General features: G+C 53.3%; 1 protein-coding gene across 3 annotated transcripts; it reads right to left on the reverse strand.

Moving 5' to 3' along the window:
* Positions 1-2,123: 2,123 nt before the first annotated feature.
* Positions 2,124-21,814, reverse strand: SCARB1 (scavenger receptor class B member 1). Of its 3 annotated transcripts, none has more exons than XM_018916792.3 (12): positions 21,649-21,814; positions 17,916-18,073; positions 15,601-15,742; positions 14,962-15,165; positions 14,713-14,808; positions 14,085-14,197; positions 12,120-12,286; positions 11,425-11,543; positions 10,328-10,401; positions 9,445-9,496; positions 8,842-8,988; positions 2,124-3,358 (listed from the first exon to the last, which is right to left on the reverse strand). In XM_018916792.3, the coding sequence occupies exons 1-12, from the start codon at positions 21,766-21,768 to the stop codon at positions 3,236-3,238; spliced, it is 1,515 nt and encodes a 504-aa protein (XP_018772337.2). In that variant the 5' UTR covers positions 21,769-21,814; the 3' UTR covers positions 2,124-3,235. The 3 variants fall into 3 exon arrangements, with proteins under 3 accessions (XP_018772337.2, XP_018772338.2, XP_009090738.2); XM_018916793.3 differs by lacking the exon at positions 2,124-3,358 and adding an exon at positions 5,145-6,002; XM_009092490.4 differs by lacking the exon at positions 2,124-3,358 and adding an exon at positions 6,009-6,581.
* Between the last annotated feature and the right edge of the window lie 738 nt (positions 21,815-22,552).

Here is a 22,552-nt window from a genome sequence, read left to right on the forward strand (position 1 = left end):
CAGAGCCCAAAACTGAGCCCTCTGTGCCCAGCAGGGTTTAACCCAGCCCAGGTAACAATGAACACCTGGCAGTGATGGTTTAACCCAGCCCAGGTAACGATGAACACCTGGCAATGATGGGCACAGATGAAGGGGATGGCACAGGTGAAGGAGATGGCACAGATTGCTCCTGCTGTAGGAGGCTCTGCCCTGTCCCCTCACCCCTGCACCCCAGAGGATGGCCAGGCTGGGGGGGCTGCAGGAAAGGGGGGATAGAGATGGATGCAGGGAATGGGAAATCCTCAGGGCTGCATTTATCAAAGAACCCTACCCCCATTGTGGATGGAGGGGGCTGTGGTATGTCTGTCCTCTCTTCTGGAGGAGACAGTGGAGCCTCTGTCACATGGGGGAAGTGACACCAAGCCCTGACAGCTCCCCCTCGGTGATGAAGTGCCTCGAGGATGGAGATGACTCGTTCATTTCCCATGGCTGTGCCAGGCCGGGTGAAAGGCGGCTCCCACAGTAAATCGAGATTGTTGTGATGATAACTGAGCCTGTGGGGGCCAATTAAAATCCTCGGGAGAGGGCGAGTGACTTCTAGCTGGCCTGGCACAGGGGAGGGAGGGTGCTGCGCCAGGGGCAGCACCTGAATGCCCTGTAAGGAGGGAATTGGCAAAGGACAGTGACTCAGGGCCAGGGACGGACTCGGCGTGTGAGAAGCATTTTAAAACGACTTGAAAAACTCACAAGCAGCCAACAAGGTGTCTGAAGTACAGGGGGAAAACAACCGGAGTGCTGCGTGCCCGTGGACAGACACACGGTGGGGTTTGGGACAGGGGATCAGTGCTGAGCATCTCTGACCGTGCCCGGGACCCTCTGACCCCCAGGATCAGAGCCTCTGTCCTCCAAGGATCAGACCCTGAGTCCCTCTGTCCCCCAGCATCAGAGCCCCTGTCCTCCAAGGATTAGACTCTGTGTCCCCCAGGATAAAACCCTCTGTTCCCCAGGATCAGAATCCCTGTTTCTCCCCCCCCCCCCGTCCCTCTCCCTCTCTGTCCCCCCTGCCCCTCTGTGCCCCAGGATCAGACTCTCTGTGCCCCAGGATCAGACTCTCTGTCCCTCTCTGTCCCCTCTGTCCCCCGTCCCCCCTCGCCCCGCAGCGTCCGCGGCCCCACAGCGCCCTCGGGCGGCTCCCGGCAGCGCTGCAGCGACCCCCGAGCCGCGGCCGCAGCGCGCTCGGAGCCAGGAGCTCCCGCCCCGCTCCCGCCCCGCTCCTGCACCGCCTTCCTCTGCAAAACCCCAAAAACCACCCGCCAAGGCTGCTGCTCGGAGCGGTGTTCCCGTGCTTTATTCGTGTCCGGCTGTAGTTAGCACCGTAATGCCGTCAAAGCCTCTCACAGGGAGCCCACGCGTGGTTCTTGCTGCTGTCCCCGTGTTGTCCCCACTCCCGGCTCCAGTGGGAGCAGCTCTTTGCCCATGGATACATCCGGAGTCAAGGCCAGAGCGAGCAGTTTAAGGATCACTCTCAGTGGGGATTTGTGCCACGGAGATAACCCAGCAGCAGTGGCCACCAGAAGAGACTTGGCCAGTGCTGTCACACCTGCAAGACACACTTCAGACATGGACCAAAGTGCCACCTTTCCCATGCTAGAAAGGGTCAGGGAGAAAGGGTCAGCTGGGCTCCATCACTGCATTTCCATGGTCAGGCAGCTCAGGCCCACTGCAGGGTTGGGACATGGCCCAGGGAATGCACTGGCCCAGAGCTGGGTTTAGGTCCTGTGCTCTTCCTGCCCAGTGAGGAATGGAGGTGTAAGAGGAAAGTATTGCTTGCCCCACTAGTCACAGGGACAAAGGTTTCCAGACCCCATGAGCATCCATGTCACACACAGAGCTACAAGTCCTCTGCTCCAAGCCAGGGCAGAGATTCCCCAGCTCTGTCTCAAATCTTTGTCAGATGCTCCAGCACTGGCCCGTTGGTTTCCCCAAGCTCCTGGCTGGAAGTGGGCAAAGCAGGTGTGGTGGACAACTACAGGCTAGTCACCTTCCAAAAATATTCCTGGGCTTTGGGGCTCCTTCCCACCAAAGTGTGGCCCAAGACTGCCCACCCCCAGGTAAGATCCAGCCCCAGGTCACCCAACACACCATTTCAGAAATCTGCAATACTTTAATCAAACCCTACTTAAGGCCATTGTTACTTCCATGATTGCACATATTCCTGCTTCTCAAAAGCACAAATATCATCATTACCACGCCAAGGACAGGGCCAAGCCTCCCCCTCCCCATGACCAGTGCCTCCCAGTGCCTCCCAGTGCCCATGGCCAGAGGAGCTGATCCCAGATGGCTGAGCAGGCAGCAGGGACAAGTGCCAGGAGCTGAGTGACAGCTCAGATGTACCCCCGAGCTCCTGCCAAGGCTCATCTCACACAGCCACCCAGAGCCAGGAGAGATGAGCAGGGCTGAGAGCTGGGATGGCTGTGGAGCACAAGGCCATGGCACAGAACTGGGGCTCTCAAAGGCACCACTGCTCTCCAACACTTGCAAGGGCTGCAGGAACCCCAGGCAGGCTCCAGGTACTGTGGGAAGAGCCAACACTGAGGTGACAGCACCCAGAAATGATTTGCAGCACAGTCCAGTCACATCAAGGGGCAATAAAACTGTGAGTGGCTCCAGGACAGCGTGCCCCATTTGGTGAGATGAACAGTGGCTTTTAAAAAGATCACTAAATCCCATCAGTGCTACCTATACAAACCTCATTTATTTTAAAGGCTGCCATTAAAGTGCCTTTTATCCCTAGCAAAAGGCAGTTTTAAATTGCAAATAACTTCTCAGATCAGTCAGCAACCATCTTCATTCCACCAGAGAGAAGGGCAGTGGCTCTGGCTGGCCCTTGGGGACAAAAGGGCTCTTGAACACTGTGTTGAGGTGTCTGGATGAGCAGGAATGCTGAGCAGCAGGACCATCCCACAGCTTTGCTGTGCTGTGCAGGATCTCTGCTGAGCTGTCCAGGACTTCACCTTCCAGAGAGCTCTGGGCATCCGAAGCAGCGTCACCTGCAGCGTGGCTGTGTCCCAGTGGGGAGCTGTCCCAGTAGGATCTGTGTCCCAGAGGGGAGCTGTCCCAGTAGGATCTGTGTCCCAGAGGGGAGCTGTCCCAGTGGGAGGGTGTCCCACAAGGAAGGTGTCCCAGGGGTGGCTGAGTCCTGGGCTCCATGCTGCCTGGGGCTGTCCCTGTCCTGCAGGAGCTGTCCCAGGCTGGCTCATGCCTCAGCTCCGAGCTGCCCGGGGCTGTCGCTGTCCTGCAGGAGCGGGGTGGTCTCAGAGGAGGGGTTGGCTCTGCTCGGCCTGGCGGGGGCTCGGGGGCTCTTCTCGGCAGCTCCTCTCTGCAGGGGAGGGACAGAGGTCACAGCCTGGCCACACCCAGCAGTGCCACCACGTCCCCACCCAGGCCATGCACACCCCAAGCCTCTTGCTGTGGCCAAGGACCCACTTCTTCAATTGAACATTTTTTTGTGCCTCCTTTCTGTACCTCTCACCTTACCAAAAAGAGATTATTTCCATTCCTGCCCACCTGTAACACCACCCGAGCACCCGGCCTGAAGAGCTGTGTGGAGGAGCTGTGAGACAGTCCTCTGAGATGGAAGGGACAGGGACAGTCAGCTGAGGGACACAAGAGCCTGGAGAGCCCCAGGCAGGAGCTGCAGCACACACAGGCAGACTCCTTGCCAGGACAATGCAGGTGCAGCCTCCGGGGCAGCGTGGAAGGTGGTGGTGCCTTCTGGCACCAAGATGGCTCCTCCTCACCCAAACACACCTACAGAACAGGTTCACCACCTCAAAGCTGAGCCAGCTACGCCTTCTCACAGACCACGTGGGCCCTGACCCTAAATCACATGGGCCTTGACCCTAATTAATGCAAGAACCTCGGGAGGAAGCACCAGGTGACAGCAGTGGGTCACTTCCTGCTGCAGGGGACAGGGACACCAACCTGGCCCTCACCCAGAGCCTTCTGCTGGCTGGGGACGTGGACTGGGGTGTTGTGGAGGGACTGTGAGGTTTGTATAACCCTTTGACTCTTGCCCAAAGAGGTGGGCACCAGTGACACCACCAGAACACCTGTAGACTCTTTGGGCATGGTGGCATTTGGCTGAAGTTTGGATTTGAGGATCTTGGAGGAATTGTCAACCTTAATGAGTCTAAACGTGTCTACAGACCCCAGGTGAGGGGATGCAGTCAGGGCAAAAAGGATGGTTAATGTTCAAGAGTCACCTTCTCCAAGTTCAAGAATACTCCACCCTAACAAGCATTCCGAGCCAGGAAAAAATGCCAGCAGGGCAACATGGATGAACCAGGAGCTCCAAACACAAATGCAGGAAGGAGACACGTGGAAGGTGGGAGCAGGGACAGGTAACCTGGCAGGAACACAGGGAAACTCTCCCAGCATGCAGGGATGAAGAGAGGAAAGCCAAAACCCAACTGGAACTGAATCCAGCCAAGGATGTCAGAGACAAGAAAGGCTTCTCTGAGTACCCAGGGGACAAAGGAAAGAGGAGGGAACCATGAGGGCCTGGGGCTGAACGAGGCAGGGGACCTCAGAAACCAGGGGAAAGTCCAGAGCAAGGAATTTGCACCCTTGGTGGAAGAGGATGAGGTCAGAGAACATTAAGGAACGTAGACATGCACAAATCCACGGGCCAAGATGGGATCAGTGGGCTCATGTCACAGCAAGGCCACTCCCGTTGTCTTTGACCAGTCCTGGCTCAAAGACTGAAGGAAAGCAGATCTTGAAAAGGACCAAGAAGGAAGATCTCAGGAGCTACAGACCAGACAGCCTCCCCTCATCCTCCAGAAAGTGATGCAGCAGATAACTTTAGGAACCACTCCCAGGCCCATGAAGGACAATTAAATCATCAAGAGGAGTCCCTGGGCTTCACCAAGGGACACCTGTGCTTGACCACCTGTGATGAGATGAGTGGCTTGGCAGACCAGGGGAGAACAGTGGGCATTGTCTACCTGCACTCCAGGCTTTGGGCACCATCTGCCATGAAAACCTTCCAGGGAAGCTGGTGAAGTTGGGATTGCTTGAGCAGGCAGTGAGTGAGGTGGACTGAGAACTGGCTGAGCAGAGAGCTGAGTGGGAGGCCAGTAACCATCAGTGTACACCAGGGGTCAGTTCTGGGTCCAGGCCTGTTTAACATCTTTATTAATGATCTGTAAAACCTGGGGGAGTGGCTGGTACACCAGAGGGACCTCAGCAGGCTGAGAAAGGGCCTGGAAGGACCCTCACCAAGTCCAACAAGAGGATGTACAAGGTCTTTCACTCGGGATGAACAGCCCCACACAGCAGCACACCCTAAAGGTCACCAGCTCTGCAGCAGTCTGGCAGAAAAGGACCTGAGGGTGAGCTGGGGAGCAAAGGCAGCCAGCTGATTCCTGGGCTGCACTGGGAGTGTTGCCAGCAGCTCCTGGAGTGATGCTTGCCCTCTGCTCATCACTGCAGAGGCCACACACGGAGCACTGTGTTCGGCTCTGGGCTTCCCAGCACAAGAGAGAGATGGAGCTACTGGGAAGAGTCCAGCAAAGGAGCACTGAAGTGATTTTGGGACTGGAGCCTCTTATGTGAGCAGAGGCTGAGAGAACTGGGCCTCTTCAGCCTCCAGAAGAGAAGGCTCAGGGGGATCATAGCACTGGAAACAAGGTTCTGAAGGCAGGGTCTAAGTACAGAGCCCGGCTCTTCTTGGTGGTGTCCAGGGACAGGACAAGAGCAAAGGGACACTTAAACACCTAAAGGGGATTCCATCTGCATCTTAAGAAATGCTTTTTTTTTTTCTTTTTTCTTTTTTTTTTTTTTTTCCTGTGAAAAGTGTAAAAACGGGACCAGGCTGCCCTGGGGAATCTCCACTCCTGAAGACATTAAGAGACATCTGGAGATGGTGCTGAGCTAGGTGACTCTGCCAGAGCAGAGGGATTGGGGTAGATGACCTCCAGAGGCCCCTTCAACCTCAACGACTCAGTGACTTTGTGTTCCTGTAATACAAACCCAGATATTTTATACATCAGAAATTCCCTCCTGGAAGCCTTTCTGGAGAGGGGAGGGGTGACACCCACCAGTGGGCTGACCTCTGTTACCCCATTCACAAAAACTTACCTCTGGAGCTCAAACACTCAGAAATGGGGGAAAACAGGCAAGAAAAGCATTTCCTCACACCAATCCTACTTTTCCCCTGCTCCCTGCTGACATTATTAGGGCTGCAGATCAGGTACACCAGGAGAAACAATACGAGCACGTGCTTGCACCCTGGTTAAATGCCAATATTAAGACATCTGAATTGCCCCAAATAAAGCCATGAGAAAACACTGCTCCACCAAAGCTCGCCAGGAGGGCACGGCTGGGAGATGTGGAATTCATTTGATTGGTTTGATGTGAAGTTTAATCAAATGAGGAGGAGAGAAAAGAGTGTTACCTTGACTGGTACCCACCTACAGTCTGGCTTCCTGCAACACCGTCCCCTTAACTGGAGGCAGCTTTGTGGCAGAGGTGGCCTGGTTTGCCTTATTACTGTCTGAGCTCTTTTTATTGCTAGTCCAAAATAAAGAGCATTTTTCCTAGAAGACAATCAGTCTGGTTTATGGTGCACTCGGACATGGGTTTCATGAGGGTTCCAATTTTCAGAGGAGATTTGAGAAATCACTGTTTAACTAGAATCTAGTTATTAATGAAGATTTCGAAATTTAGATTTTAAGCTGAGTCCTATTTAAGATTTTGTTCAGTGTCAAGCCAGTTTTAAAATGGTCTGTTTGCCTTTTGAAGTGTCAGCACACATTATGCCACAATGGCAGAGAGCTGCAACGTCTGGGGGTATTTTGCACCCGTACAGATGATGCATTTTTAGAGCTGTGAGTCCAACAGATGCATTTCAAACTGGCTCCACCATAAACTAGACCAAGATTCAAGTGTTTGACAGCACCTCATCTGCACTGGCCTCAGAGCACACTGCTCCCTCCAGAAGCCAGAGGGAGACAAGGCACCCGAGGGAGGAGCTGGGTGCAGGAGCCTTTCACGCTGGCAGACACGTGAAGGTGTGGGGACAATGTCCCTGCTCAGTGTCCCCTCTGACATGGCCCGTGGCTTCGGGAGGCAGAACTGTGCACGATTAAGCAATCAGAGCTAGATCAGCAACACTTCAATCAAATGAGGAACACACCTTGGCTGCAAATCGCTGGCTTCCAGTTTACAACCTCTTGTCTACTCCTTAGGTGGGACCTTCTGTGCTGTTGTGCAGCTTTCTTAGAGATTTGTGAACTCATTGAGGCTTTTTAGTCACTTTCCAGGTAGCCAGGCACTTCCTGCTGTTGATTTTTAGTTCTAACACTTCGTGACTCTTTTGGCTGAGCACAGAAATACAGCTGGCTTATGTGCCTGGGTTTGGGATATTTCACAAGCAGATATTCAGTTGGCTTCCATGAGTAATAATCCAGCTTTTCTCCCTGACCCCTTCTAGCATGGTTAAACCTCTTTGATACCAGGAATTAAGACTTGCACAAAGCAGGGTGAGGAAATGCCAGCTCAGGGCTGCATAAGGTGTTAGAAAGAGCTGCCCAGCCCTTTTTCAGAGCCCCTGGGCTCATGCAGCAGAGTGCAGCCTGTCTGCCAGCCAGCAACCACTCCCATGTGCTGAAGGGGAGCACTTCACCCCAGGACCATGCTGGCAGCACAGTAAGGGCTTGGTGGTGGGCTCTGGGCCCTAGCATCACTCCCACTCTGCAGGGAACTGCGTGGAGGAACAAGGGGATTTGGGATCATGTGTTTAAGTCACTTAAGTAATTGCAGACTTGATTAAAATCCAATTAGGTGGCACTCCGAGAACCCTGGCACTGTTGAAGGTGGGTTTGCATCCGTGTTCCAGGAAGGGCAGGGAGCAGCTGAGCAGAGGCAGCCCCTCACACAGGCTGCCCCTCAGCCTGCTCCCATCCCAGGAGCTGCCTCTGCAGCTTTAGAGCCAGGCTAAGCCACCTGGCTGCAGTGCAAGGCTAAATCAGCTTCCTTTGATATAGGGTCAGGGTAGGAAGTTAGATCCCTACTTCCAGAGCTAAAGCTGGCAGAGAGCTTAGAGTCACCAGATCACTGTGGAGCCAGAGCCACAGACCTGCACTGAGTGTTCTGGCTGTTCCATATTCAGTCCTGACAGCTCAGCCCAGCTCAGCCTCACCCCACAGCCCAGCTGCCAGCAGGCTTCAAAGGTCTTCACTTCTCAGCAAGCCCAGATCCACAAAGGCTCTGAGGGTTTCACTTCCAGAGCTCTTTGGAGCAGTTTGCACAGCAAGGGCGTTTCAAGGAAATACAGAACCTGTGCTGGGCTGAGAAACAGCCACAGTGTGCCCTCTGCAAGAACACAGCAACTGCATTTCATTAACAGGCTGTGTTCAGATAGCTCCATCCTCTGGAGGAGGCTCTGTTCTGACTGGAAAAACGCTGGGACCCTGCAGAGATGCAGATCTGTGCAGCAGCACAGACCTGCTGCTGCCTTCTAGGGAGGCTGGGTTGATAAACTAGGATTGTTCCTTCATTAGCTGGCTGAGCTGAGAAATACCTCCTCCTCCTCCTCCTCCTCCAGGAAGCCACTTCCATCACTGCTGTGCACCAAAAACGCCAGGAATGCTTCATGTCACCTATGTGCAGCCCAGTTTCTAGATGGCTAAGGAAGTCCTGCTGCTACCTCTGCTGGCACCTAGCACCAGCAGGAGATTGCTGGTGGCATCAGCCAGTGTTTCCTCAGACAGGTTAGATTGTCAGCCCAAACTACATCCTCTGATTGAGTCTGATTTGACTGACAGCACTGCCCAGCAGGCACCTGCAGGGTCTTACCTTCCTCCTTGCCATGAGGAGAGCTGCTGAGACAATGAGTGGGACACTGAGGCCAAGGAGGATGTACTGCAGGTACTCCATCACCAACGGCAGCAGCACCAGGTTGGTGTAAAACTGCTTCAGCACTGAGCCTTCAATGGATCCACTCTGCTCAAAAAAAGCAACCTGTCAGTGGCATCTCCCTCCAGGGTGAGACAGACCAGCTGAATGATTCCTTTCCCACCACCTCCCAGCATAAATTAGGGAATTAATGCAAGATTCAGTCAGGATAAAAGCTTTTAGGGAATAGCAGGAGTCAGCTGGATGTGCACCCACAGCTGGAGGCTGCACTGCCAGGCCCACAGGAGGACAGGGACCATGGCAGCTCTGTCCAGGGCCCCACTTAACCCCACATCTAGGGCAGAGCCAGAGATTTACCAAGTATAGTGCAGGGTTTGTTCAGCTCAGAGGGATTAATGGCATAGCCAAGTATTGAAAAGCCTTCTGTTGGTGCTTAATTAGTCTGGCTGGCTTAAAGCTTTATGCAAAGTGGAGTTTCCCCAGCACTGGGTGAGGGGGAAGCAGGAGAGGCTCTGCAGAATCAGGCTGAGGAAGGCAGCTCACCTCTGCAAACCACAGCAGCGGCAGGACCACTGGCTTAATCTGCCCTGTTTGACTGGGGAGGGAAGAAAATCAAAAAAGAAACACAAGCTCAGGTTTATGGTCGATCAGGTCACAATTAGCAGCACAATTCTTCCTGAGGGGACACGTCTGACAGACTGACAGTGGCCAGGAAACCATAAGGAGGTGGCAATCCTGCTGCTCCAGTGAGCTGCTCCCACCCTGGGGGACCAGGTGCTTTCCAAGCAGGAGCAGAGCTTATGTTCCACGGGGGTTTAGCTGCCTGAGGACAGCAGGAAGTGCCATCCCAAAGCTGGGCTCCAGGGAGATGGAAGTCAGTGAAGCAGAATGTTCAGGTTGCTGTCTCAGTCACCTGGGGGGCACCATGGGGGCTGTCTGCAGGGCTTTGCCCCTCAGCCCAAGAGCACACTCCCACCATTGCTGGTATTTAACATCTGGCACCACAGCTGGGTTACAGAGACCTCCTGCTGGCTTTCACAGAGCTGGGAGTGTCTCATGGACACAGGTTTCACTCTCTACCCCACAGGCAGAGTGGGTTTTGCCTCTGAGGTTGCAGGTAACTCCTGAGAGGCAGCACAGTGGAGGTGAACAGCTCCTGCCCCACCAGGAGGAACAGTCCCTCCCTCAGCTGCCTGTCAGGGACAGGGACACTGCCTGAGCTGAGCAAACAGGCAGCCACTCTCTGCACTGCTAAAGGATGGAACTTGTGGTCACTGGAATGGCTGATATTTCAACAGGAGCCAGCTGGCTCCAGCACTGGGACAAAAGCTTTGGAGAGAGTAAACTCTGCAGCAAGCTCAGCACCAGCAGAACTCCCTGCTCAGGGAAGGCAGGTGGACATTCCTGGGAGGAGGTGACCACTTACATGATACCAGACACGTGCTTTGTGTACAGGTTCAGCTGCAGCTTGATGGAGCAGTTCATGGGGATGCCAGTCATCTGCAGAGGAAGAGAGCAACCAGTTCATCAGTGACTTCTTGGCACCAACAGGCCCTGTCCAACATTCCAAGCCCATGAAAAACATCACAATTCAAAGCAGGTCTTGTTGACACCCATTAAGACATTGGTTTCTCATGACTCTGCAGTTTTGCAACACATTTTTACGAGCAGAGAATTTCTGTTGGACTGTCCCTGTTTGTAGTCAGCAGCCTGCAGCTAGATAAAAATGCAGTTAACTGTACTGTTATCAGGAGATGTTTGATACTGTAATAAACTTAATTAGATTTCCATAACTGCGATAAGAAAAGCAGCCAGAACCCAATGTCTAGATAACACACACAGTTTACCTCACCTCAAGAGGGAAACAGTTTTTTTTTTTTTTTTTTGCTTGAGCAAATATCACTGAACATTTAGAAAAACTGACCTCTCACAACACGGGCTGTGGGTGGAAAATCTCCAAATCCCTTTCCCCATCAGCAGCTGGGACAGGGATACCTCAGGACACCTCTCTGGAGTGGTGACCACCCTCACACTGTGGGTGCAGGAGGGGTGTAACACAGCAGCCCAGTGCAAAAGCACTCAGCTCCAGATGGGCAGGCTGAGAGAGTGGAAGAAGCCAGCCCAAAAATGGAGGTGCCAGCTTGAGGCACAGCGTGGCCTTCAGGCTTTGCCAGCCAGTTCTCATGGCAGTGTGCACTGGCAGATTTGGGGCAGAGCTGGGCTGCTGCCAGATACACCTCCTGGTGTTATAGGCCTGAGTCAGTGGAAAGAGTTTCACTGTGCTTATCGAAACAATTATGTTTATAATTAGTTCTGCAATTCTCTAGAAGCCAGGCTAATTATTCAATTAGTTTATGGCTTTGACATTTTTATCTGCACGCCCTCGCCAGTCTTTGCACTCTGGAACCTGCTCGGATCAGCACCACGAGAGCAGAGGGGTGCCAGCACTCGGCTGATGGCAGGGTCCCCCCCAGGCTGGGCTGGTCCCTGGGGTGAGGGGGGAAGCCTGGTGGGCTCACTCACAGGGTGCACATCCAGGAAAAGCCCGTGCTGCTCCTTGCTGGGGTGCAGGCCTTCCACTGCATTCACCAGGGACGGGTCGGCGTTGTAGAAGTGAGGGTGGGAAATGAACATCGGCGCATCTGGGTGAGATTAAAGGCATCTTAAGCTGCTCCACACCCACTTAAAAGCTTTTTTTTTTTAGGTCTTTAAGCCCTTGCAGTACTTGTTCTGAACAGGCTTTTATATTTTCTCCTCCCCCTCCCTCCCTGCAGGTTGTTTCACTGACCTGGGAGGGTTCGGGACCACCCACTCTGTCCCACCACCATGCCATGGTACCCCCTGTGCCCAGACACGGGTCAGGGACACCCAGTCTGGCCTGTCACACACACACTCAGTGTCCAAAGCTAACATTTAGTTTGGGAGCTGTGTGGGCTGCCTTTTCCTTGTTCCCCCCAGCAGCCCAGGGGATGTGATGCTCCCACTGTACCCCTGGGCATTCCCACAAATGCCAGGCTCCAAAGGGCTGGGCACTGAAGATCAGGCACAAGGGATTTCCCTCACTGCTGAGAGGCCTGTGGGAGCGCAGAGAGCCCACCAGGACTTCTCAGCATCCCAGCAGGCACTAGAGCTGTTTTTCCAGACCATCAAACTTCTGTTACATCTCAAATTTAATACTGGTCCACTAAGGAGAGCCAGGGAGGGAGGAAAGGACTTACTGAACCTGCAGGTGCTGACGTTCTGGATGCCAGACTGCATGCAGGGGCAGAAGCCCTCGTTGGGTGGATAGTCTGTGCCGTTGGCAAAGAGGGTTTTGGGTGCCACGAAGCGATAGGTGGGCACACCCTGGAAGTGCCCAGACTGCTCGTACACCAGCGTCAAGGATCTGCAGGGGGGGTCAGTGGAGAAGGATCAGCATTAGCCAACAGGCTCCCAGCACAGAAGTGGGTTCTTATCTTGGCTGGATAAGATGCAGTTGCAATGTAACTTAGACTTTGAGATCAAGATAAACTCTCAGCAGTGCTTCGGGGAATGAGTATTTAAACCTTTTGCTTTCCATGATTTAAGCACATCAAAAGGGTTGGTCAGGACTAGTCAGGGAGAGAAACCACAGGCTTAGAAGTCTGTTTGCTATATCCAGGTGAGATTTGTTTAAAGGCATGTAGTAATCCCCAGGGCTGCTCTCCAAGAGATAATACCCACTTTATGCAAGCCCTGGCTCTGAGGTGCTCCGTTACAGGGCAGGGACACTGGATAAATCTCTTTTGCAGGCCAGCTCCAGCAGTAAACTTCCAGGGGAGTGGAAAATTTCCCTACATGACACAGCAAGATTTTTTGTTCTTCCTACTAGAGGCTGTTGATACTGTGCTGCAATATTGCTGGGCAGCTTTGATGCAAGTCTCCAGGACAAAAATCTGCTCCCTTCACACTTGAGTGAGGCTTGCAGGGATCAGAGAGTCACAGAATGGGTCACAGGGGGCTGCCAGGACAGCCTGGGCAGGCCAAGGGGATGCTCATTCCCACAGAGGAATGATCCCTCCTCATGCTGGGAGCAAGGCTGGGGGATTCAGGGCATGTTCAGCAGGAGGCAGAGCTTGCTGTAGCCCATCAGCTGGACAAAACCTTGGTGGCTGCCTCTCAGCTCCAGCTGCACTTCATGTGCACAGAGCACAGAGACGCCCTGCAGAGGCAGCAGTGCTCTGAGCCCACCAGCTGATGTGGGTGACTGTGTGAACAGAGGTCTGGGGAGGAGACACAGCACTGTCTGAGAAGCTGAGCCACTTCCCCACAGTTCTGTGTGACAGCAAACTCCTGTGCCAACAAGAAACCAAGCTGGGTTTCCTCCATTTCACTGGAAGCCTTGCCTGGAGGCATGCTCTGTTCCAGAGGTTCCTGGAGCTTGACAGGAACAGGTATGTGTTTAAAATTCAGTTACAGGTAAACTTCCCTGTAAATTCCTGGCTCCAGGTCACTCTGGTGTTTGCTGATGTTCCTTGTGCAGAGGAATCCCTGTGCTATTGCTCAGCTCTCTGTTTGTTCACTGCTCATTGTTCTCTGTTCAACCTGCTTGTTTTGCAGCACTATCCACAAAGCTGGAATTAGCCTTATCTTCCCCAAGCTAGGGACAGGGGTTTTGTGCCTGTTTCCCCTCCTTCCAGCCTCAGGCACAGGCACACAGGTTGGCTCTGTGGGTACTTTAACCCCTGGGTGATCAGGGGTAAGGTCAGGGTGTCCTACACAAGCAAAAGGGGAAAAAAAAAAAAAAAGAAAAGAAGAAAAGAAGACAGAGCCTGGAAATGGTGGTGCAAATTTCCTCCCAGACATAATTTCTCCAAGGGTTTGGTCAGCTGAAAGAGTTCTGCAGTCACAGTTGCATTTCCCTCAGACAACCCTTCCTTCTCCTTTTAACTGCCCACATCTTATCTACATCAGATAACCACATCTGGTTCTTTTGTGCTGATTAAACCTGGGCAAGCTGGACATCTCCAGTGCTCTGGAAGGTATTTATGGACACCACAAGATGCTGACAATGAGACAACTACTCTGTTTGCAAAGCTCAGAGATAACACAGACCCAAACTGCAGCTGAACTTTAACTAGAGGAACAATTCTTGAGCCCTGGGCAGGATGGGTGCAGCCTGTCCTGCCACCTGCACGGGGACAGGCTGGCAGCTGTGGCCTCACCTGCAGGCATCAGGGCTGTAGAACTGCAGGGAGGTTGGGGACATGAAGGGTGGCCACATCTCCCCTGCTGTCCCATTGATCATGTTGCACTGGCTGCTCCTCCAGTAGTTCACCTGTGGGACAGGTGGAGAGAGAAGAACTCAGAGGGATGAGCTAGCTGGAGCCAGCTCCCACCCCTGCATGGAATGTCCACCACCCCACACTGCTTCCACAGCACCACCAAAGGTCTTTCTCATCTTAAACATGTTTTCCATCCTCCATGATTCTGTGAGACAAAGAATTAATGGACAAGATCCCCCTGCCCCCAGAGGCTAAGCTCTACATTAAGCTGATTTTAGTTAGGAGCAGAATTACACAAGGGAAGAGTAAAGCATCCTTTAACAGGAGCATTTAACACCTTCAACACAGGAGCCTGAGACTTCAGCCATGAGAGGCAACCAGCCCCAACAGCACTGCAAGGGAGTGCAAGTGAGGAGATGAATTTATTGCTTCCTGAAAAGCCCCTTGCCACCTGGCAACTTACTAGAATGGAAATTGCAGCACTTGAAGTCCTGTGGAAACTTTTCTTCACACCAGAGCTTTAAATCAGGCACTCCCCATTTTTCAAGGGTGGCTGGCAGACACTCACCTTCTTGAGCCCATTCCATGAATCCACCAAGTGAACCTGGCTGATGTTCTTCATGCCTCTGTGTACAGTGAACAGCCCCGAGTTGGAGTTGTTGAACTGCAGAGAGAAGGGATGATTCTTTCATCTCCTGCACACAACACATCCCTGACTCTGCATGCCCCACTCTGCTCCTACTCAGCTCAGTGTCTGAGCTATCCCCAAGACCAATATTGCTGTGATTTTAGCATTCCCTACCACCACTTTACTTACATCCATGAACAATCCAAACTTCCCCTTGAAAGGGAGCAGGCCAGGAATGATCATATTTATTGCATCTATCAGGGGGTCGTCGTAGCCCCACATGATCTCCCCCACCGTGCGGTTCATGAACGCCTCCTGCTTCAGGCTAGCCAGGGCTCCACTCAGCAAAAGCTTCACAAAATTTGGCAGTTTTTCCACCATCACAGCTGCTCCCTGAGAATGAACAAGGTCTGGGATGAGAGGCTCATCTTTAGCAAAGATGAAGCATTTTTGGTGTTAACCAGAATCGTTCTGCTGCTCCCATCTATAGCCCCAGAGGAATCCTCTGGGAAGAGTGAGGTTCTTCCTTTATTCCCACTTGGGGAAGAAAGCAGTTGAGGGCTCACAGGCTTATTTCCCCACAGGATGCTCAGATGAGGTTGCAGACTCAAGACCAGCTGCTCTGCACATTCTGGTTTTGGAACAGCAGCAGCCTAACAGAACAATTAACACCCACAAAGCAGAAAATGGCATTATACAAGCTTAACCACCTCATTGCTTGATCAGCCTCGAGCCCTACAAGAAAGCAATTCAGTAATTCAATTCTGGGTATCACCACCCTCCCTGCAAGCTCAGAAAGTGGAACCCATCCAGGCAAGAAGCACTTACCATCAACATGATGTTTGGCACAACAATGTACTCGTCCTCTGTGCCGTTGGACAAGTGAGGCTGGAAGAAAAGGTGCCGGTACTCCAGGAAGGAAACAGTGTCGTTGTCATGGAATGTGATGTTTGTTTTAACCCTGTACTCCCTGCAAAGAGATGGCAGATCATGGGAACCATCCCCAGGCAGAGCCCCTCGAGCCAGAATGGGCTGCACAGGCCTGGGCTTGCTGCTGGGGGAGACCAGAGCCCAGTGAGGAGCCAGGGGGCAGCTGGGGAGGCAGTGTGGGAACAGATATAAACCCCCCACCCCAAGCAGGGTTAGGGTCTGCAGTGTGGGAACAGATATAAACCCCCCACCCCAAGCAGGGTTAGGGTCTGGCAGGAGGAGAGGGCAGCCCAAGAGCCAGGCATCCCTGACAGGCTGGACTCTTGCAGGCACAAAATGTTCCTTCCCAACTCATTACCCAATAAATTTAAGACAAAAGTGTGAATCTCCTCTGTTGCTTCACCCAAAGGCACTGTAAAACCCAGGCACACCAGAGAGGTGCCCAGACATGCAGAGCCACAGCAACCCACCCACCAAAACAAGCTGCACACGGGAGAGGACCAGCCAAGATGCCCCATGTTCCACCAGGGATGTGCTCCCAAGCAGATGGGATGGCTCCTGGGTTCAGGGCAGCCTGAGCCTCCACACAGCACTCTGGTGCTTCTGCTCCTCAGGGCTTCAGCCACCCACATCCTGCACACTTTCAGCTTTCCTATTTTCCAGATTCTGTACTGTGATGGTGTGTAGCTCTGAACTCCATATAAAGTGTTAGCAAGTTCTCCTCACAGCTCAGTCCCACAGAACAATCCTTTCCCAGCCCCAGAACACCACTGCAGCTTCAGCCCAGAAAGTGCAAACAGCAAGGAATGGAGGAGAGCAGCCTGGGAGGGTGGGACTGCAGAGCCTGAGCTGGAATTGGACACTGAACCCGAGATGGAAATGGACCAAAAGTTATCAAAATGTGAGAACTCAAGACATGCCATACATCTTGGGTGGAGCCTTGGCTGGGCTCTTGCACTGCCCAAGGTGCCTCCTTTGAAGGCCTTTTAATAAATCCCTGCTTTATTCATTCAAATACTGTCTGGCCTCTGTTCTAGGGAGCCTCTGAAGGCACCAGCCCAGTGCTGCTGGACTTCAGCCCACGCCACAGGGACAGCCCAACCCTCGTGGGGGCTGCAGGGCTCTGTCCCCAGCATCACAACCCTGCTACTGCTCCTGGAGGAACTGAAGCTCAGCTCACCAGCAAAAGCAAAGTCCTCCACTGTGGAGCCTCTGTTTTACAGCCCACATTAGGGAAGGGCACTAATCTTGCTCAGCAGGAGCACAAGGACACTAATAAGCTTTGCCCCTTTGTTTATTCTTATTTACAGTCAGTGAAGCTTTTCCCCAAGCCAAGAGAGCGATGCGATGGCAACGTACAGAACCCACGGGGGGGACCTGGCAAGGCCAGGGCAAACAAGGGCACATACATACTGCAGGTGCCCCCTCACATGCTCAAACAGCTTTGGATTAACCTGGAATCTTCCCACATGAGCTTGCTTAGGCTGCTGTTCAACCTCACCCATTACTGTAGGTACTAATATATTGAAGATCACTGCTCATGGGAAAGTTCACACGCTCAACTCCACCTCAATCACTGCTTCCTCTTTTAGGAGCTGAGAAGCACCTGGGGCTTCAGCCAGCATCCTCAGCCATGGCAAACAGGCCCAGCCCTGCTGTGTGTGGGTCTGACCCAGTGGTAGTGCTCCATAGTGGCTCTCATGACCAGAGCACTCATGCTGGGCATGTTCTGGGTACCATGCCACATAAGGACTTGGGCTGACCCATCAAGTTTGATATTGAGGTGACTCCAGCTCAAGAGCTGGGCTCTTAAATGCACAGTGAAGATAAAAGAAAAGCACTCTGAAGACAGGGTCACCCACCACCACACCAACACCCCTCACACCCATGTTTGGACTGCATCAGTCCAGGTCTACCTGCCCAATATGCCCCAGAAAAAGACTGAGCTCCACAACTCAGTGGAGCACCCACCAATCTCCCTGTCTCTGTGACCAGAGGTCCTGCCTGTGTCTTTAGCAAGATCAGAGCAACCAGAGCACATCTGGGTCCCTTTAAAATCCAGAGCACATCTGGGTCCCTTTAAAATCCAGAGCCCCTGGGGTCTCCCTGAGCCTGCAGATGCCATGTCCTCCTGCCAGAGGAGCCAGCCAGCAGCCTGGCAGGCAGCACAGTGGCCAGGCTCGTGCCAAGCTGGGGCACAGGTGGCACCTGACCTGTACACGTAGGGCCCACGCTGGCTCAGCACTGGCTTCTCTCCTCGCAGGACCTGCTTGGGGTTCAGCACTTCGAAGAAATGCACTGTCATGTAGAAAGGAACAGGGATGTCTTTCCACATCTGGAAGGAGATGCTGCTGGGGTCGATCCTGACGTTCTGGAAGGCAAAAAAAATTAAGAGGACACAACATTTGGGCTCTGTGGCTGCAGGTGAACACATCCACCCTCAGCTCAGTGTAAGGCACAGCTGAAGGTGGCAGGTACAGATGCTCTCCAGAAGATCCAGGTGTTTTTGGCAGACTGGAAGGCAATTAGATATACAGTGAGAAATCCCGTGTGTGCAGGAGCAGCAGGTTTATGCTTAGAAGCCAGGATGTCTGCTGGCTTATTTATTCAGGCTTAACTTTCCTAATCCTACCCACAGGGTTTCCGAGTGTTTTGAAGTGCTGAAGACTTGGCTCTGAATTATTCACTACTCTGCACGTTTTACTTGCCTGTCCCAAAGGCCTTTGCTTGTGGGTTTGCCAGCACCACACAGCAAAGAGCAAGCAAGGAGAAGAGCTATCCTCACAACTGCCTGAGCAGGGAGAGCCCACCAGATTCCCAAAAAGAAGATAGAGAACTGGGATGGCAAGGCAGCTGTGCCCCAGCAGCACAGCCCAGGACACCCCTGCCTCCTCTCAGCTGCCAGCCTGCATTGACTCACAGCTGATCATGAGGCAGGTCAAAGGCAAGGCACAATCAGGCTCCCATATCACTGTCCTGAGTGCTGGGAAATGCCTGCAGGAGCTCCAAGACTACTTAAGCCCTCCTCAGCTCAGAGCTGGTACATGGGCACATCTGCCTCCACTCCCTCCCTGCCTCCAGGGTGCTGCAGGGGGGCAAAAGCTTGTTCCTTCTTGAACACCCACTTTGGACGTGTTCCACCATAATCTTTTCTCCTGGAAGCACAGATCCTTGCCCCTGCTTAGGTAACCCAGGCAGCTTATGGAAGCTGATCCATGAACAGGAGGAGGGATGTGGGTTTTGTGCTGGTGCAGCTCAGCAGCCCCAAAGCTCCTGCTCTGGAGCAGCTCCATCTGACTGGGCACAGATTTGCTGACACAGGGAGTTGAGATGCCAGAGGTTTCCCCATAACACCTCCTCTTTCTTGAGGATTTTACGGCAAGGCTGAGCTCCCTGTGAGCAGCAGGTCTCTGCAAGCCCCTCATCCAAGCCCTGTCCATGGGAACAGATCTCCACAATGCTGTGTAACCCATCCAACCTAGCAAACCCTTCCCACCACCCCATGCTGCTCTCATTTCGCCAGCCTCAAGGATTTCATGGCAGAGAAGCAGCAACAGGAGAGATTTTTGTTTAATCTGCTTTACAGCCCTGATTCCCAAGCGCCAACTGGATTATGATCAAGAGCATCTCCTTCCCTTTAATTGCTTGTTCTGTCTTGCACTCCCTTGACCACTTGTTGCATATACATTTATTTTTATAAGAAGTACCCAGTCAGATGGAGCTACATCCCAGCTCCCTGCTGCTTTTCCCAGCTCCCTCTCCACCTGGGCTCAAGGTACTCCTCAGGTGCTGCTAAGATCCCCACAACCAGGAAGCCTTAAAATTAAGCTATTTTTAGGTCAAAACAAAGACAGTCATATGTCTGAAATAAATCCAGAGTATTTGTCAACTAGATGGCTTGCAAAGGGTCATTGAGTTGTTTGACCCCTCCTGACCAGGCTGATCTTTGTTCCTGAGGAACTGAAAGGAACTGGTTCCTGCCCATCAGCTCCAGATGGGGCCAGGAGAGCAGCAGCTCCACCACAGCATCCAAATCCTGCTTCGCCAGGAGGGAGGGAGGCACCCTGCTCAGTAAAACTGAGATGGGTTTCCCCTGCAGGCTGGGAGGAGCAGTTAATCTGGCTGTCAGTCAGATCTCACCCTCCACATCCTCTCAGCCCCCCTACCTCAGCAAGGACCCTGCTGCTCCTGCATCCAGGACAGCACCCCAGCTCCCAAGGGGAGTAGAGGGATGAGCTGATGCATCCTCACTGTGTGCAGGTCTGTGGCATTCCAGATGCTTCCAGAAAAGCAATATTCCCCCAGGTTTTACAGGGCCAACCCCACAGGCAGCCCAGTGCAGATGGAGCAGGCTCCAAGCTGCCTGCTCTCCCTGCAGACATCACCCAAAGACATCCTTGTAACAGCCACCCATCCATAAGTGCTTTCCCATCAGGATACACCATCCTGACAGGGCTCAGGAAGCCAGGATGGGCAAACCAGCCTTTACCTGCCCACCCCCAGCCCTTCCAGCCCCTCTTACCCACACTACTCTGAAGACCAACCCAGGAGTTTCAGCAAGGACCTGAATGTTTCTCATCACCCATCCTAACTCAGTTATGAGGCTTAATGTGAAATGGAAAAAAAAAGAGCTCAGGGCAATTTTGTGTCATGTTGAAGATGGGGAGACCAAGGGCTTGAGGTGAAGGGAGGAGAAACAAGGGTTGATCTTTTCTTCATCTTCTGTTCTCATTGCAAATTACTAGGACTTAGCTAATTAGGTTGAAAAAAATCAGGATTAGCTAAAAAGAGGGCAGAGAGGTTTTTGACAAAAAATGTCACTTCTGTCCTGCAGGGGCCATTCAGCCTTTTATTTGCAGGTACCAGTTCCTGATGTCCTGAAACTGAACAAAGACTTTCTCCTGTTTAATCCACAGGGCTGTGGGGCTCTGCCCAGCCAGCAGCACTTCCAAGGAGCGAGTTTAAGTAGGTCATTTTCGGCAGAGACTTTGCGCCACACGCAGCGCCAGCCATTGGCTATGAGGTGTTTGTTCATCTCTTTCATCAGGAGCAAATTTTCAGGGGCTGACCTGGGTAGGTGGAAGCTTGGAGAAAGGCCAAGGAAGGGAGCACATCTGCCCAGGACAGGGAGAAAAAGGTTTGGCTAAATGTAGGGATGAGCTCTACATTACAGCAGGCATCCCAGCAGCAGGGACAGGAGTGCTGGTTCATAAAACTGGGCAGGGTTACTGAACGGAGCAACAACCCCATTAACAGCCCCACATTTTGGGGACAAACCCTCTTCAGCCTCGGGACCTCTCCTGTGGATAAATGAGGTAATCAAAGAAGCAATCCTTCAGGCTTTCAGTCTAAAGGATTTCTTTCTAAAGGAGAGAGGATAACTTGGAGGCTGCTCCATGCACAAGGCTCCTAGTTGAGCTCTTGTGCATCATCCTGTCTCCAGCTGGGAAAGCATCTCACGCGTAGCCCGGCAGTGTGCTCATCTACTTATGAAAAGAATAACTGGTGCTGCAGGTACAGGCAGGAGGGAAGGGAGGAAGTGTCGGTGCTGAGGGTGATGCTCTGCCAAGCACTGCATCCCCAGCTAATCCCAGTGATGCAAAGAGCCCTCGTTAGTTATCCAGGGATGGTTCACCTGCTCACTCCGGGCACATTTCCTCTCACCAAGAGTGGAACACCCCAAACCCGCATTTGCCCAGAGTAAGAGCCTGAGGCTGCTCGGAGCTGCAGCAGCGACGCTGCCCTCTCCAGCGCTCGGCTCTCCGACCGCACCGCACAAGGCAAAGGCGCACCAGCCCCGGCCCGCAGCGCACCGGCTCCGACCACCGACCGCACCGCAGCGAGCCCCGCACCGAGCCCTGCAGCGCACCCCCCTCGCTCCGCACCGCACCCGGCACCGAGCCCGCACCGAGCCCAGCCCCGCCGCGCCCCCCGCACCCCGCTGACCTTGATGACCTGCTGCTTGACAATGAGCGGCCCCAGGAGCAGCATGCAGCCCCCCAGGAGCGCGCAGGCCAGCCCGGCCAGCCCCAGCCCCACGGACAGCCTGCGCTGCGCCACGGCCATGGCGGGGCGGAGCCGGGAGCGGAGCGGCACCGGGAGCGGGGCCCGCTGCTCCGCCGCTTTATGGAGGGCCCCGCGGCCCGGCCCGGCCCGGCCCGGCCGAGGGGGCGGGGCCGCACCGGACGGGGCGGGGCTGCAGTTGGAAGGCCACGCCCACAGCCACGCCCTCCCGCGGGAGGCGGGACGGGGAAGGGAAGGGAGCGTGGCGTCGATGTAAACACGTGTGTGCGCACGGAAAAACGGGCAAAACGGTAAAACGGAGAGAGGAAATGGATAAATAAATATATAGATAGATAAAATATCGGCCAGTCATGCAATTGGAGAACATCTAGATAGTCTCGTTCCACCTGCTGCCATGGGCAGGGACCTTCCACTGTCCCAGGGCACCTTCCACTGTCCCAGGTGCTCCAAGCCCTGTCCAACCTGGCCTAGGGCACTGCCAGGGATCCAGGGGCAGCCACAGCTGCTCTGGGAAATATGTTCCTATGCCTCACCATCGCCCCAGTAAAGATTTTTTTCCTAATATCTAATCTAAACCTATTTTTTCAGTTTGAAGCCATTCATTCTCGTTCTTTCACTAGACCAAAAAAAAAAGTGTTTATATTCATGGGTATATGTGTATATATATGTATGTCTTGCCTGAGGGGTAAACATCCATCACCCATTAACCTGCCTCTGTTTTGCCATTTAACCCAACTCTGCTTTTCCAAAAAACCTGGGTCTTTTGTCCATCTTGTGCATCTGAACATGGTCCTGAATAAAAGCCTCGCTGAGACTCATCCCCAGA

This window comes from Serinus canaria, chromosome 15, assembly GCF_022539315.1.
Source record: "Serinus canaria isolate serCan28SL12 chromosome 15, serCan2020, whole genome shotgun sequence".
NCBI lineage: Eukaryota > Metazoa > Chordata > Aves > Passeriformes > Fringillidae > Serinus > Serinus canaria.

What these genes read in the sequence shown, in the direction of transcription:
- SCARB1 (XM_009092490.4), bottom strand. Translation starts at nt 21,768, where the DNA reads ATGGCCGTGGCGCAGCGCAGGCTGTCCGTGGGGCTGGGGCTGGCCGGG. An exon ending in TCAAGCAGCAGGTCATCAAG is followed by an intron (nt 18,074 to 21,648) that starts GTCAGCGGGGTG and finishes TTTGCCTTCCAG; the next exon opens with AACGTCAGGATCGACCCCAG. An exon ending in AAGCACGTGTCTGGTATCAT is followed by an intron (nt 9,497 to 10,327) that starts GTAAGTGGTCAC and finishes TTCCCTCCCCAG; the next exon opens with TCAAACAGGGCAGATTAAGC.